At 42.5% G+C, this 12,642-nt stretch overlaps 1 protein-coding gene across 2 annotated transcripts in view; it reads left to right on the forward strand.

Annotated features, from left to right (window-relative positions):
- Positions 1-549: 549 nt before the first annotated feature.
- The window catches only part of NUP133 (nucleoporin 133), a 51,573-nt gene continuing 39,480 nt past the window's right edge, over positions 550-12,642 (forward strand). Inside the window, exons 1-7 of one of the 2 annotated variants that reach the window (XM_001928164.8) lie at positions 550-819; positions 3,279-3,397; positions 6,364-6,467; positions 8,119-8,226; positions 9,876-10,010; positions 10,593-10,763; positions 12,373-12,528. In XM_001928164.8, coding sequence (XP_001928199.2) covers positions 638-819; positions 3,279-3,397; positions 6,364-6,467; positions 8,119-8,226; positions 9,876-10,010; positions 10,593-10,763; positions 12,373-12,528 — 975 coding nt within the window. In that variant the 5' untranslated portion in view covers positions 550-637. Of the gene's footprint in view, positions 820-3,278; positions 3,398-6,363; positions 6,468-6,974; positions 7,160-8,118; positions 8,227-8,505; positions 10,011-10,592; positions 10,764-12,372; positions 12,529-12,642 lie in introns of those variants that run through there. The other variant, XM_084996928.1, reaches the window with a different exon arrangement.

Here is a 12,642-nt window from a genome sequence, read left to right on the forward strand (position 1 = left end):
AAACATGAAACCAGCTTTCAAGGAGTGGATGGTGAGGAGAGTGCAGGACATCGGGTGAGAGCATCCATTAGGCAGCTGTTAGAAGCCTGTGGGTTTTGAGCAGGATCTGGTTAGAGACAAGGACTTGTGACGTCACTAGCGTGGATGAGACTGTTAAGAGTTGAATGGGAAAATGACATAGAGAATAACATGTAAACACTTCACAGTTTTTCTCCCTTCTCAGCTTGGACCAGGGAAGGAACACTTTTCATTTCCCCAGAGATTCAGGAAAAGCCAGCGTGCAGATGCTTTCCGTTCCAGCTACTGGAGGGTCAGCCCCACCTGTGGGACTCGAGAAGGGCACCAGGCTTCCTAGGTTCATTCCCGGGAAACTCGGACTCGTGCGATCCGCTGGGCACTCACATCTGGTACCTCTCGCCCTCCAAAGGCCGCCGCCTCGGCCACGCCCCGCAGCTTGGCGCTGCGCTTTGACGTCATCACAGAGCGCCCTGCCTGGTCTCTCCCGCCATCCCGGACACGCCCCGCAGCTTGGCGCTGCGTTTTGACGTCATCACCGTGTGCCTTCCCCGCCCCGCAGGTGTTCAAGCTTCAGCCCCGCGGAGGCAACGCGCGTTTCTTGTCGCTTCTCTCTTCCAACATGTTCCCGGCCGTCTCGTCTCCGCGGACCCCGGGGCCTGGGGCTCGTAGGGGACCTCTGGGGGGAGTCGGGCCAGGCTCCACACCCCGGGCTACCAGCAGGAAGGGTCTGGCCCTGGGGTCTGCGGTCAGCTCCCCGGTGCTCTTCTCGCCCGTCGGCCGTCGTAGCTCGGTGAGCTCGCGGTAAGTGATCGTCCCTGGTTTAGTTCGGCGACCGATAGGCTCACTGACCTCCAGAAGCCACTGGAACCGGGGACGGCATGGGGGACGCCTCCGCCACCCTTGCTTTTTATTTCAGCCTCACTCGAATTCATCACTTCTTCGCTTTGCACTTTTCTTGAAATTACCTTTGTATGTAGGTAAAGAACAATTGGATTTGATTTAGTGGCTACGTACCTCACTTAGTACTCTGTGATCTGCCTGGTGTAGGTCACTTAGGACCTCTTCATCTGAAATGGAGAAAATGATACCTGACCTGAGCTTTCGAAAGGAGGCAGTATGAAATGCTACAATTCACATGTAAAGTGATGGTGGGAATGGGGACCTGAAACCCTGCAAAATCATTGTACATGCCTAACATAGTGCCATTAATATTTGCTAATTGGTAATTAAAGATATTTTAGCTACAGAAGTTAACTTTGTGGCTATATTAATAGGGAAAAGGCTTTCCATAAACAGTGAAATAAGAAGAGCAGTTGTGTCAGGAGTTCCCTTTGTGGCTCAGCCATAATGAACCGGGTTAGTAACCATGGGGTCGTGGATTCCATCCCTGACCTTGCTCAGTGGGTTAAGGATCCCGAGTTGCTATGAGCTGTGGTTTAGGTCACAGACGCCGCTAGGGTCTGGCATTGACATGGCTGTGGTGTATGCCAGCAGCTACAGCTTAGATTCGACCCCTAGCCTGGGAACTTGCATATGCCTCTAGTGTGGCCCTGAAAAAAGACAAAAAAAAGAATAGTAGTTGTGTTACCAAATAAAAGCATGGCACACCAATCCGCATCACTCCTGAAACCATGCTCTGCATCCCCCCTTTCATAATTAATCTGAAATTTTAGAACATGCTGTCATGTTTCTTGAGTGATTTCCTTTGAATTCCTCTATCAAAAGTGAATTTTCCTCTTCAAGAAAGTGGTAATTTTTTTTTTTTTTTTTAAAGGGCTGAACCTGAGGCATATGGAAGTTCCCAGGCTAGGGGTTGAATTGGAGGAGCTGTAGCCACCAACCTGCACCACAACCACAGCAACGCAGGATCCAAGCTGCGTCTGCATTGGCCACCTACACCACAGCACCACAGCTCACGGCAACACCAGATCCTTAACCCACTGAGTGAGGCCAGGGATCAAACCCTCATCCTCATGGATGCTAGTCATTTCGTTAACTGCTGAGCCACGACGGGAACTCCAAGAAAATGGTAATTTTGGGTTTTGAACTTATAGTTAAGATTTATCTATAGAAGTTTGCAGTACTTTTTTTTTTTTTTTTTTTTTTTTTTGTCTTTTTGTCTTTTCTAGGGCTGCATCGGCAGCATATGGAGTTTCCCAGGCTAAGGGTCGGATCGGAGCTGTAGCTGCCAGCCTACGCCAGAGCCACAGCAATGCCGGGTCCGAGCTTCATCTGCGACCTATACCACAGCTCATGACAAGGCCGGATCCTTAACCCACTCAGCAAGGCCAGGGATCGAACCCGCAACCTCATGGTTCCCAGCCGGATTCGGTTCCACTGAGCCACAACAGGAACTCCAAGAAGTTTGCAGTACTTTAAAGGAGAAATGATTTTTAGAGACTACCCTGTATCCTTTTTAATAATCCTCTTTTGCATTTTACAAATGCTCTTTTAGTGGTGGCCTTGTCATTGTTTTCTACTCCTTTTGAGAAAAATCAGTGCATAAAAGTCACACTTTGTTTTTAAAAAATTTCATCTTACCTTTTGGTGATCCTTTAAGAAAAACCTTTGTTGTAGTACTCTGTCAGGAAACAATGCTCTCAACTACTCTCTGCATCTCCTTGTTTAATCCTGTGATAAGACGTAGAATATGTTTTATACTGATAAATTGACACTATTTTTCTGTGAATGTTAAAAAAGAGAGAAGGAAATATAGTTTCTACTGCCACATCTGTTGTTGACCAGGAAATAGCATCTACTCACGACCCTATTTAATTTCTTGATTTGGATTATATAGAGTTAGTAGATTATTTTAATTCCAGATCTGATGGGAAGTTAATCTAACCCAATGTTTGTAAAACTTTTTTGACCACAATGTATGATAAAGTCTATATTCTGTTTTTCAGAAATGTTGATTGAGACCCCCCCCAAATGACCTATAATTTGAAAAACACTGCTCTAGTTCAAACTTATTTCACAGCTGAGGAAGCAGAGTTATAAAGAGTTTACATGAATAGATCATGCATCTAATTAGTAGAGATAAAAATCTGAAGCCAAGTATTCCTAGATCCTGTCAGTCTTTTTTTAATGAACAATAAATTTAACTACACAGTATACATGAGCCAGAGTTTTATACTTCGTCTTTCTTTGTGCTTATCAAAGATATTTTTTCTTTATTGTGAAAATATAATCATAAAAATTGTAATGGATAATGGAATATTTTAAGGTGTGGGTGAAATAACATGGTCTCATTTTTTTAGAGGAACACCTACACGCATATTCCCACACCACTCCATAACTGAGTCTGTGAACTATGATGTGAAAACGTTTGGATCTTCTCTCCCTGTTAAAATCATGGAAGCCCTAACATTGGCTGAAGGTGGGTGTCATTTTCCATTTGCCTCTATTAGCAATTCAAAGCGAAGCCTAGGTCTGGCACAGAGATTGAAGTTTGTGCTTCGTCTGGTATACCTGCATTTCAGTGGGGAGAAATAGATAGCCTGTTAGAGTTTACATTGTAATTGAGAAATATGATAAATTTGAGAAGCAGAATGAGTTCATTTTAGCACAATTAAAGTAAGTGTTTATGGTTGTATGTACTGTGTGTGCAAGACTCAATCCAACTCAAAAGTTGATTGAGTATATGAAGTTTACCTTTTTAAAAAATCCAAAAAAGTACTGCTTCGCATTAATGGGTTTGATAATGCAGTAAAATAAAGTTTTGCCTCCATTCTTCTGGCAGAGAATTAGAGGAAGTTTGGAAGGTGCAGTCACCACAAGCTTCAGAAAGACTGCTAAGGATGAGAGCTGGCGTGACTGGCAGAGCAAAGTTCAGAGCACCCTGCCATGTTCTGGAATAGTATTTTTCAAACTGCAGGCAGTGACTGAAATCAGTTTAGTGACAGATTGCAAAATATCAGAGCGCTTCTCATTTTGCTTATTTTATTTAAATTGTGCATGAATGCACCGTGATATAAAACATATGTCATACTGTGAATGACAGTCAGTTTAAAGTACTCCACTCTACAAGAAGGAATATTTCTCATCAGTGTGAACTAGCACATCTTGCCTATAAGTCCATGGGATCTTCAGATGCAATTAAGACAATTAAATTTCCACTAATCTCTGTCATGCATTGTTCCTGTTTTAAATATATATTATATTTTCTTTTCCCATCTAAAAATTTTAGCTTAAATTGCATCGAAACCTTTAACATACTTCTGGCTTATGCCACTAGGTCATGTTAATAAATAGTACAGGGCCTCAGAGGAGTCTCTAGAAATCAGGATATGTAAACTGAAGAAGTGTGTAAACTTGAAAAGATCTCTTCCTCACATGGAAACTTCCAAGTGCTAGTCACTTGGTGTGCTGGGTCAAGGTCCTCCAGGGGTCACCAGTGGAGGGTTTGGGGCTGTTGCAGTGTTTTCAGGAAAAGAAAGTACTGAGCAGTTAACACTTAGCCTAGGTATGATTTGATGTTTTAGCTTGTACATTATTGATGCCTTTTATTTTGCCCTCCTACCCTGACTTGAAGCGAAGAGCAAAGCCCAAATTAATGAAATTTCTAGATCTGTTAATACATTTACACGGGTTTACCCCCTACACTTAGAGCAGTGAGTAGTCCTCCCATAACCACAGGCATGCGCTCCAAGACCCCCATTGGACACCTGAAACAGGGTAGCACCAAACATATTATACTCTGTGCTCTCTTATGAGTAGTAGGAGGCTGTATGAATTATCAGCATCACTTCTCTGTGCTTTGCAACCCCATTTACAGTAAAATAGAGTCATTTGAACTCAAGCACTGAGATGCTGTGAATCTGATAACTGAAGACCACTGCTAAGCAACTAATGTGAGGGTAGCGGGTGTGGCATGGATACGCTGGACAAAGGAATGACATGGTCCCCATTGGGACAGAGCAGACAGTATGAGATTTCATCACAGACTTATGAGTTGTTTGTTACCTCTGGAATTTTCTTTTCTTTTTTTTTTTTCTGTCTTTTTGTCTCTTTTAGGGCCATACCTGTGGCATATGGAGGTTCCCAGGCTAGGGGTTGAATCAGAGCTGTAGCCGCAGGCCTACGCCACAGCCACAGCAATGCACGATCTGAGCATCGTCTGTGACTTACACCACAGCTCACGGCAACGCCGGATCCTTAACCCACTTATCGAGGACAGGGATTGAACCCGTGTCGTCATGGATGCTAGTTGGGTTCATTAATCGCTGAGCCACAACGGGTACTCCTTTAATATTTGGGACTGCAGTTGATAGTGGGTGCCTAAAACTATGGAAAATGAAACTGAGGATAAGAAGGGGTACTATATACTAATTCAGCTAATTAATTACAGACTAATTATTAATTTGGTTCCCATATAATGAAGTCGTTTATCCTACTTTCATAGAGCTCTTATTTAAAAATCCTGTTCTTGGAGTTCTTGTTATGGCTCAGTGCTAACAAACCTGGCTAGTATCCATGAAGACAAGGGTTCGATCCCTGGCCTCGGTGGGTTAAGGATCAGATGTTGTCATAAGCTGTGGTGTATACCAGCAGCTACAGCTCCAATTCAGCCCCTAGCCTGGGAATTTCCATGTGCTGTGGGTGCAGCCCTAAAAAGACAAAAAAAAGGAAAAAATAATAAATCTTGTTCTTTTGAAGGAAAACAATTTTTCCTTGAAATGTTTCTGTATTTAACGAGAGGGCCTATTATTTGTGTTGCTTTATCAAAATAAAATTATGAATGTTACTAAATATTATAAAAAATAAGAACTGCTTATAATAAGAATTAAGAAATAATAAACCTAGGTCCAAAATACCTTTTTTGACTTTGGATATATTTCTAAAAGTGATAGTCTAAATTAAACAGATCTCTGGAGTTCCCATCATGGCTCAGCGATAATGAAGCAGACTAGTATCCATGAGGCCGTGGGTTTGATCCCTGGCCTTGCTAAGTGGGTTAAGGATCTGATGTTGCCATGAGCTGTGGTGTAGGTTGCAGACACAGCTCGGATCTTACATTGCTGTGGCTGTGGCATAGGCTGGCAGCTACAGCTCTGATTGACCCCTAGCCTGGGAACTTCCATATGCCACCAATACGGGCCTTAAAAAAAAAAAGGTTAAACGGGTCTCTTGTTTTGGATATTAGTAACTCTTGAATGATTGAAGAGTTTTTTGTTGTGAGTTAATCTTGTGTGGGGGTGTGGAGGTATGTATGTGTGTGGTGATTGGTTTTATTTTTTGCCGAAGAGCAAGGTAGTAAAGGAGTTTTTGGTGTGAGGAAATGTAACATTTTCCCTATTCATACTGTAAGCTGAATTATGTGCCTCATTTTTTTTTTTTTTTTAGTTGATGACCACCTGACAGTTCACATAGATGAAGGTGGATGGGCTTGTCTGGTCTGCAGAGAGAAACTCATCATTTGGAAGATTGCTCTGTCACCTATTTCCAAGGTGCTGGCTCTTTAGAGCTGGAAGGAGATAGGGGAGGATTCCTAATTGGCTCTGAGTTTTACCCTCACTTTTTAGAGTTGGTAAAGGACCATAGTTTGAATTTACTCAGGCATTATGGATTTGCATTTTCACAGTGATAGGAAATACTGAGAATGCATACACGTCTGTATATTGGGAAAAAGCTTTCTCCCCATCATGATTTTTTTGTCTTTTAGGGCCACACCTCAGCATGTGAAAGTTCCCAGGCTGGGCGTCAGATTGGAGCTACAGCTGCCAACCTATGCCACAGCAATAGCAATGCAGGATCCGAGCCATATCTTCGACCTACAATGCAGCTCACAGCAATGCCGGATCCCCAACCCACTGAGTGAGGGCAGGGATCAAACCCAATCCTCATGGATACTAGTGGGATTCGCTTCCGCTGCACCACAACAGGCACTCCCTCCCCCATCATGATTTTAAACAAGATCTATTTTTTACGTTAATTTAGAGACCTTGAAATTTTTTTTTTTTTTTTTTTTTTTTTTTTGGTCTTTTTAGGGCTGCCTCCGGGGCATATGGAGGTTCCCAGGCTCGGGGTCAAATCAGAGTTGTAGCCAGTGGCTTACACCACAGCAACGCTAGATCCAAGCCATGTCTGCGACCTATACCGCAGCTCATGGCAACACCAGATCCTTAACCCACTGAGCGAGGCCAGGGATTGAACTTGCGTCCTCATGATGCTAGTCAGGTTCATTTCTGCTGAGCCACAACGGGAACTCCGAGACCTTGAAATCTTTAATGAGTGTCGTGCTAAGCAGTCTGTCTGATGAAGTCTCAGACTAAATGTCATCCACATCCACGCAAGTTAATGAACTGAGTTGATTTCTATGAAGATAGGAATATGTTTCACTGCATCTACTGAATAATGCTTAGTAAAATAGGAAAATGATACCAGTTTTTACACTAGTTTACCTTTCAGTTGTCAACTTCTCACACGGTGGGTGGTCATTGGTATGTCCACGCCTTTATTCTCAGCAACCTCTTGTTTTGTCTGCTCTGGATCAGGCATACTCTCTGCCCTCTTGTGCTCACTGTGCCCTTGTTCCACTGGGACTCAGTCTCCTGCTCACCTCAACTATTCTGTCCACTGGCCCCTCTCCTGCTGCTGCTTAGAATACCATATTTGCAGTTAGGAGCCTGGGTGAGAGAGAGGTCCTGTTGGGGGGCATCCTGAATTAGCAGAGGAAGCCCAATATTTTGCTGAGTCTAGGAATATTTTCTGGATGGCTTGGTGTACTTACTCTAGTCATGCTCATTTTAAATGTCAAGTAAACAAATCAAGATTAGACTGGGAAAATTCTGTGGGAAGCCTATAGAATCATTTCTTTCAACAAATAGACTTTTTGGTTTGGGGAGAGATTGAACTGGTTGTTATTAAGGGTCTGGTCTAGCTGTTAAGTGTTCCTGATTTTGTATCACTTAATATATATATTTTTAAATTACTGAAATTGATGATAAAAGCCTGATCAAAAAGATTTGAGAAGAAGAATATTTGTAGAATGGTATTTCCAGCAATGAATTAAACTCTAAAATATGCAAACAGAGGAAATAGTGACGTCAGGTGGATATTCAAAAAGTTGGATTTGACATGAAAGATTTTGTCCCATAGCTGTCTGTTTGCAAAGAACTTCAGCTGCCACCAAGTGATTTCCACTGGAGTGCTGACTTGGTGGCTCTCTCGTATTCTGCTGCCTCAGGTGAATCACATTCTACTCAGGTAGGTGACTTACATGCTTATTGAAGTACTTTTTTGCAGGGTGGGGTGTGCCTGTGGCATGCAGAAGTTCCCCAACCAGGGATCAAACCCAAGCCACAGCAGTGACAATGCCGGATCCTTGGCTTCTTGGTCACTGGAGAACTCCAAAGTACATGTTTTTAAAGTAAGGGAATTCTAAAGTTGGAGGAATCATCCAGCCAGACTCTGAAACATAAAGCCACAGGAATCAAGACAGAGTGGGAGTTCCCATTGTGGCTCAGCAGAAATGAACCTGACTAGTATCCATGAGGATGTGGGTGTGATCCCTGGCCTCTCTAAGTGGATTAAGGATCTGGCATTGCTGTGAGCTGTGTGTGTATGTTGCAGATGCGGCTCAGATCTGGTGTTGCTGTGGCTGTGGTATGGGCCGGCAGCTGTAGCTCAGATTCAACCCCTAGCCTGGGAACTTCCATATGCTGTGCACGTGGCCATATAAAGGAAAAAAAAAAAAACAAAAAAAAAAACAGGGCACAAGACTTGAACTGACACGTTGCCAAAGAGGATATAAGGATGCCAAATAAGCAGATGAAAAGATGTTCACATCACTGGCCATCAGTGAAATGAAAATTGAACAAGTGAGACATCACTGCACATCTAGTGCAGTGGCTAAAATAAGTACTGACACTTCCAAGTGCTGACAAGGAGCAACTGGAACTTCATGTTGTTGCTGTCGGAAATGCAGAATGGTGCAACCACTTGATTTTCTCTTTCTTACACAGTTAAAATATGCTTGCCTTGCCATATGACCCAGCAATTCCATTCCTGGCCATTTATTCTAGGGACATTAAAGCTTATGTTCATGCAGAAATAGTACACTCATGTCATAGCAGCTTTACTTGTGATGGGCAAAGGTGGAAGCAATCCAGACATCCTTTAGCAAGTGAATGGATGGATGAACTGATTTGTCTGTAGTGTGGATGACACTGAAGAGGTATGAGCTGTTGATTATCTACAGCCTGGATAAATCTCAGCGACATCATGCTCAGTGAGATAAGCCAGTGTCAGAAGGTTATATTCTGTATGGGTTGGTTTGGCATCCTCAGAAAGATAGGACAAGGATGATGGAAGTAGTGATGGCCAGGGGTTAGGATGGGAAGGTGTGACTATAGGGAAAGCATCAAGGAGTTCTGGGTGCTGGTGGAACTGCTCTGTATCCTCACCATAGTGGTAGTTATGGGTCTATCTGTGTTGTAAAATCCATAGATCTGTGAGGAGTTCCCCCTGTGGCCCAGTGGGTTAGGGATCCGAATGTGGTGGCTCAGGTTGCTCTGGAGGTGCAGATACTATCCTTGGCCCCATGCAGTGGGTTAAGGATCTGGTGTTGCCTCAGCTGTGGTGTAGATCACAGCTGCGGCTCAGATTCAGTCCCTGGCCTGGGAATTTCCATATGCCTTGGTGTGGCCAAAAAAGAAAAATTTGCAGAATCGTGAAACTAAAGGGCAGAAACATCGATTTTACTGTATGATAATTAACAAAGAAAAGGAGTTTTTATTTCTGATTTCTGGTAATTAGTAGTACGTCATCCTGTTTTCTTTACATTGGTGTTGTCAGACTTCCAATTTGGGGTCCTTCTTTTCTTGTGATTGTTGAGTTCGAGATCTTGTTTTGAGGCTGTTGCTGTCATGGTGGCCACCAGAGAAGGATCCATCCGCTACTGGCCAAGCCTTGCTAGTGAGGACACCTACACAGAGACGACCGTGGACTCAGGAGGGGATAAGACTTACAGCTTCCTAACAGCCGTGCAGGTATATGATGGGCATTCTTTTACATTTACTGGAAAGCCATGATGAGGCCTCTAAGGGGGATTTGAACAGATCACACAGGCCTGTGGGGCTGGTGGGAGTAAAAAAGCAAGAAAGGTAAGGATCTAGGATTTGAATGCTTAGACAAGGGGAAGCCATGCTCATGGGTCTCTGAAATATCAGTAGTGCATAGTAGCCGGTGGTTTTCATTTCTTTCAGAAACACCTTATGGGAGTGACTTAGAAATTTTGACATGAGGAGTGGTTTGTTAATACATACTCTGCAGGTTTACTAAAGAAATAGAATCTGATGCTTGATTCGTTGAACCTACCTTATGGTGAACTTATAGCTTAAAAGTCAGAATTTAAGAAACTTGTAATCAAAAAAACTTCAACAAAGTTTTTCTGTGTAGAATTAATAATAGTAAGTGAATGGATTCATAAGTAAGTTATTTTAATAAAACAACAGTGTTCTTTTGGACTTAACGTACAGATGATTTTCCTAGTTATAAGAACAATTTCCGTTAATTTTCTTTTCTTAGTCTTAAATGCCTAACTGAACTAATTCCATGATATTTGTTCACAGGGAGGAAGTTTTATCTTGTCCTCTTCAGGAGGCCAGCAAATTCGTCTGATCCCTGAAAGTTTAGGAAAGATCCACCAGCATATCCTGCCTCAAGGGCAAGGCGTGCTTTCAGGAATTGGTCGGAAGGTTTCTTCTCTTTTGGGAATTTTGTCTCCTAGTAGTGATCTCCTAGTAAGTTGACGAAAGAACTCTTGTCTTACAAGTGTCTTTCTTAGTGAAATCAGTAAGTTTCCTGTGAAGTTTGTATTGCCTCTCTCTGACCAGTGATGTACATGAGATGGAGCCTTTGATTTTTCCAGTGAAGTGGAAATGATGATCAAATGAGTTCATACTAACCCTCTTGCATACCCTCTAACATTAATATTCTTAAATCACACAGATTATCTTGGAGGTACATTCTTTAAGTTAAAACTACAATGTAAAATTATAAATGTCTAGTTTTGCTTTCTAGACTTTACCAAAAGTGTGTTCTCCACTCCATCTCCTCTAGCTGTCTGCGTGGGTGACCCAGGTCTGTGTTGGCAGGGCTTCTGCCTCAGTTTCCCAAGGAATGGAAGGAGGATGATGGGAAGGAACAGGTGTGGGGCACCTGCTCCAGGTGTGAGCCAGGTGCTCTGTGCTTGCTGTCTCGTGTGATTACTAGTGGCCTGTAGTGTAGAGAGCTTTATCTTTGATTTGTGGGTGAGGACTGAGGACATGGCCTCAGTGAGGCTACAGACCACTCAGTAGACTCATGTCCAGGCCTTTTGGAATTGAAAGCTTTTTTTTGACTGTGCTGTTCCCTCTGTTTTCAGTTTGCTGTCATCATCTGCTTCCTTAAATTGTCTTTAAACCCAAAGCTTAATGTCTAAAAACAAATTCCTCCTATTCTCTTCTTTCCAACTGACTACAAGTTAACATACAGAGCTCATTTCTCTTTTGACTTCTCTATTTCTGAGGGCACCATCACTCTTTTTGGAGACCCAGGTATAAAACTATGATTTCTTTTTTTTTTTTTTTTTTTGGTGTCTCCCTCTCCTGGAGCGATGATCTACGAGGTACTCTAGGTTTTTACTTCTCCCACATTTCATTGCAGCTCCATCTTCCTGCTTCTGTTGTTATGCCCTAGTCCACACTGTTGGTAGATTTCCCCTAAACTCCTGGTGCCAGCCCACTTTATTCCCTGGGAGCACCTCCTATCCCATTAGTGGCCAGAGTCATAGTAGCAGGAGAAGTGGAGACATTTAGGGTTTTAACTCAAAACAGTCATGTGTACCCAACGAAAAGAAACACATCTCTACTGCAGAAGCAAGTATATACTTAAAAGTAACACACCTATGTATAACTACACACGTACCTGCCAGGTTCCCTTTCCTATGTCGCATCTCTTGCACTCAAAAGCCATTAGTATTATCACCCTTGCTTACTAGGTTCACAAACTCCCACTTGAGCCTCTGCTCTGTGTCCCTGGTTTTTCGCTAAACCCCATTTTTGCTTCTTTCCTAGTTATAATCTGCATTTCAGTTTAGCAGGACCACTGCTTGCTCACTACCCTGTGACTTTCCCACCTCCAACCCTGCTCTTCATGGACCTTCTGCCTTTATATTTCTGCCTATGGAAATCTTCCTTCCTTTCAAGGTCTATTTTAGGATCACTCCTTCCTTTGAGTCCTAAATGAAGAATTCTGTTTTAGGATTACTAATCAAGTAGTTATAAAATACACTAAGTTTGAGTTTCAGAGAAATAGTTCATTAACATTAGAACTTAATAACCTATAAACTTTTTTCTTCTCTCCATACAGCTTTCAAGTGTCCTTTGGGATAGAGAGAGATCAAGCTTTTATAGCCTGACAAGTTCAAACATCAGTAAATGGGAATTAGATGATTCTTCGGAAAAACAAGTACATAGTTGGGATATAAATAGAGTCCTGAAGGAAAACATTATAGATGCTATTTGGGTAAGGAATAGTAGCATTTGTTTCTAATTCACAATTGTAAAGTTTTAGCCATCACATAAGCAGAAATGGAGTATTCAGTCTTTAGATATTGGCATTCATTGATGCACTTAATTT

Source organism: Sus scrofa, chromosome 14 (genome assembly GCF_054392235.1).
Source record: "Sus scrofa isolate SSC_HxYL_T2T_F1_AM1 chromosome 14, Sscrofa_HxYL_maternal_Yorkshire_Landrace_v2.0, whole genome shotgun sequence".
NCBI lineage: Eukaryota > Metazoa > Chordata > Mammalia > Artiodactyla > Suidae > Sus > Sus scrofa.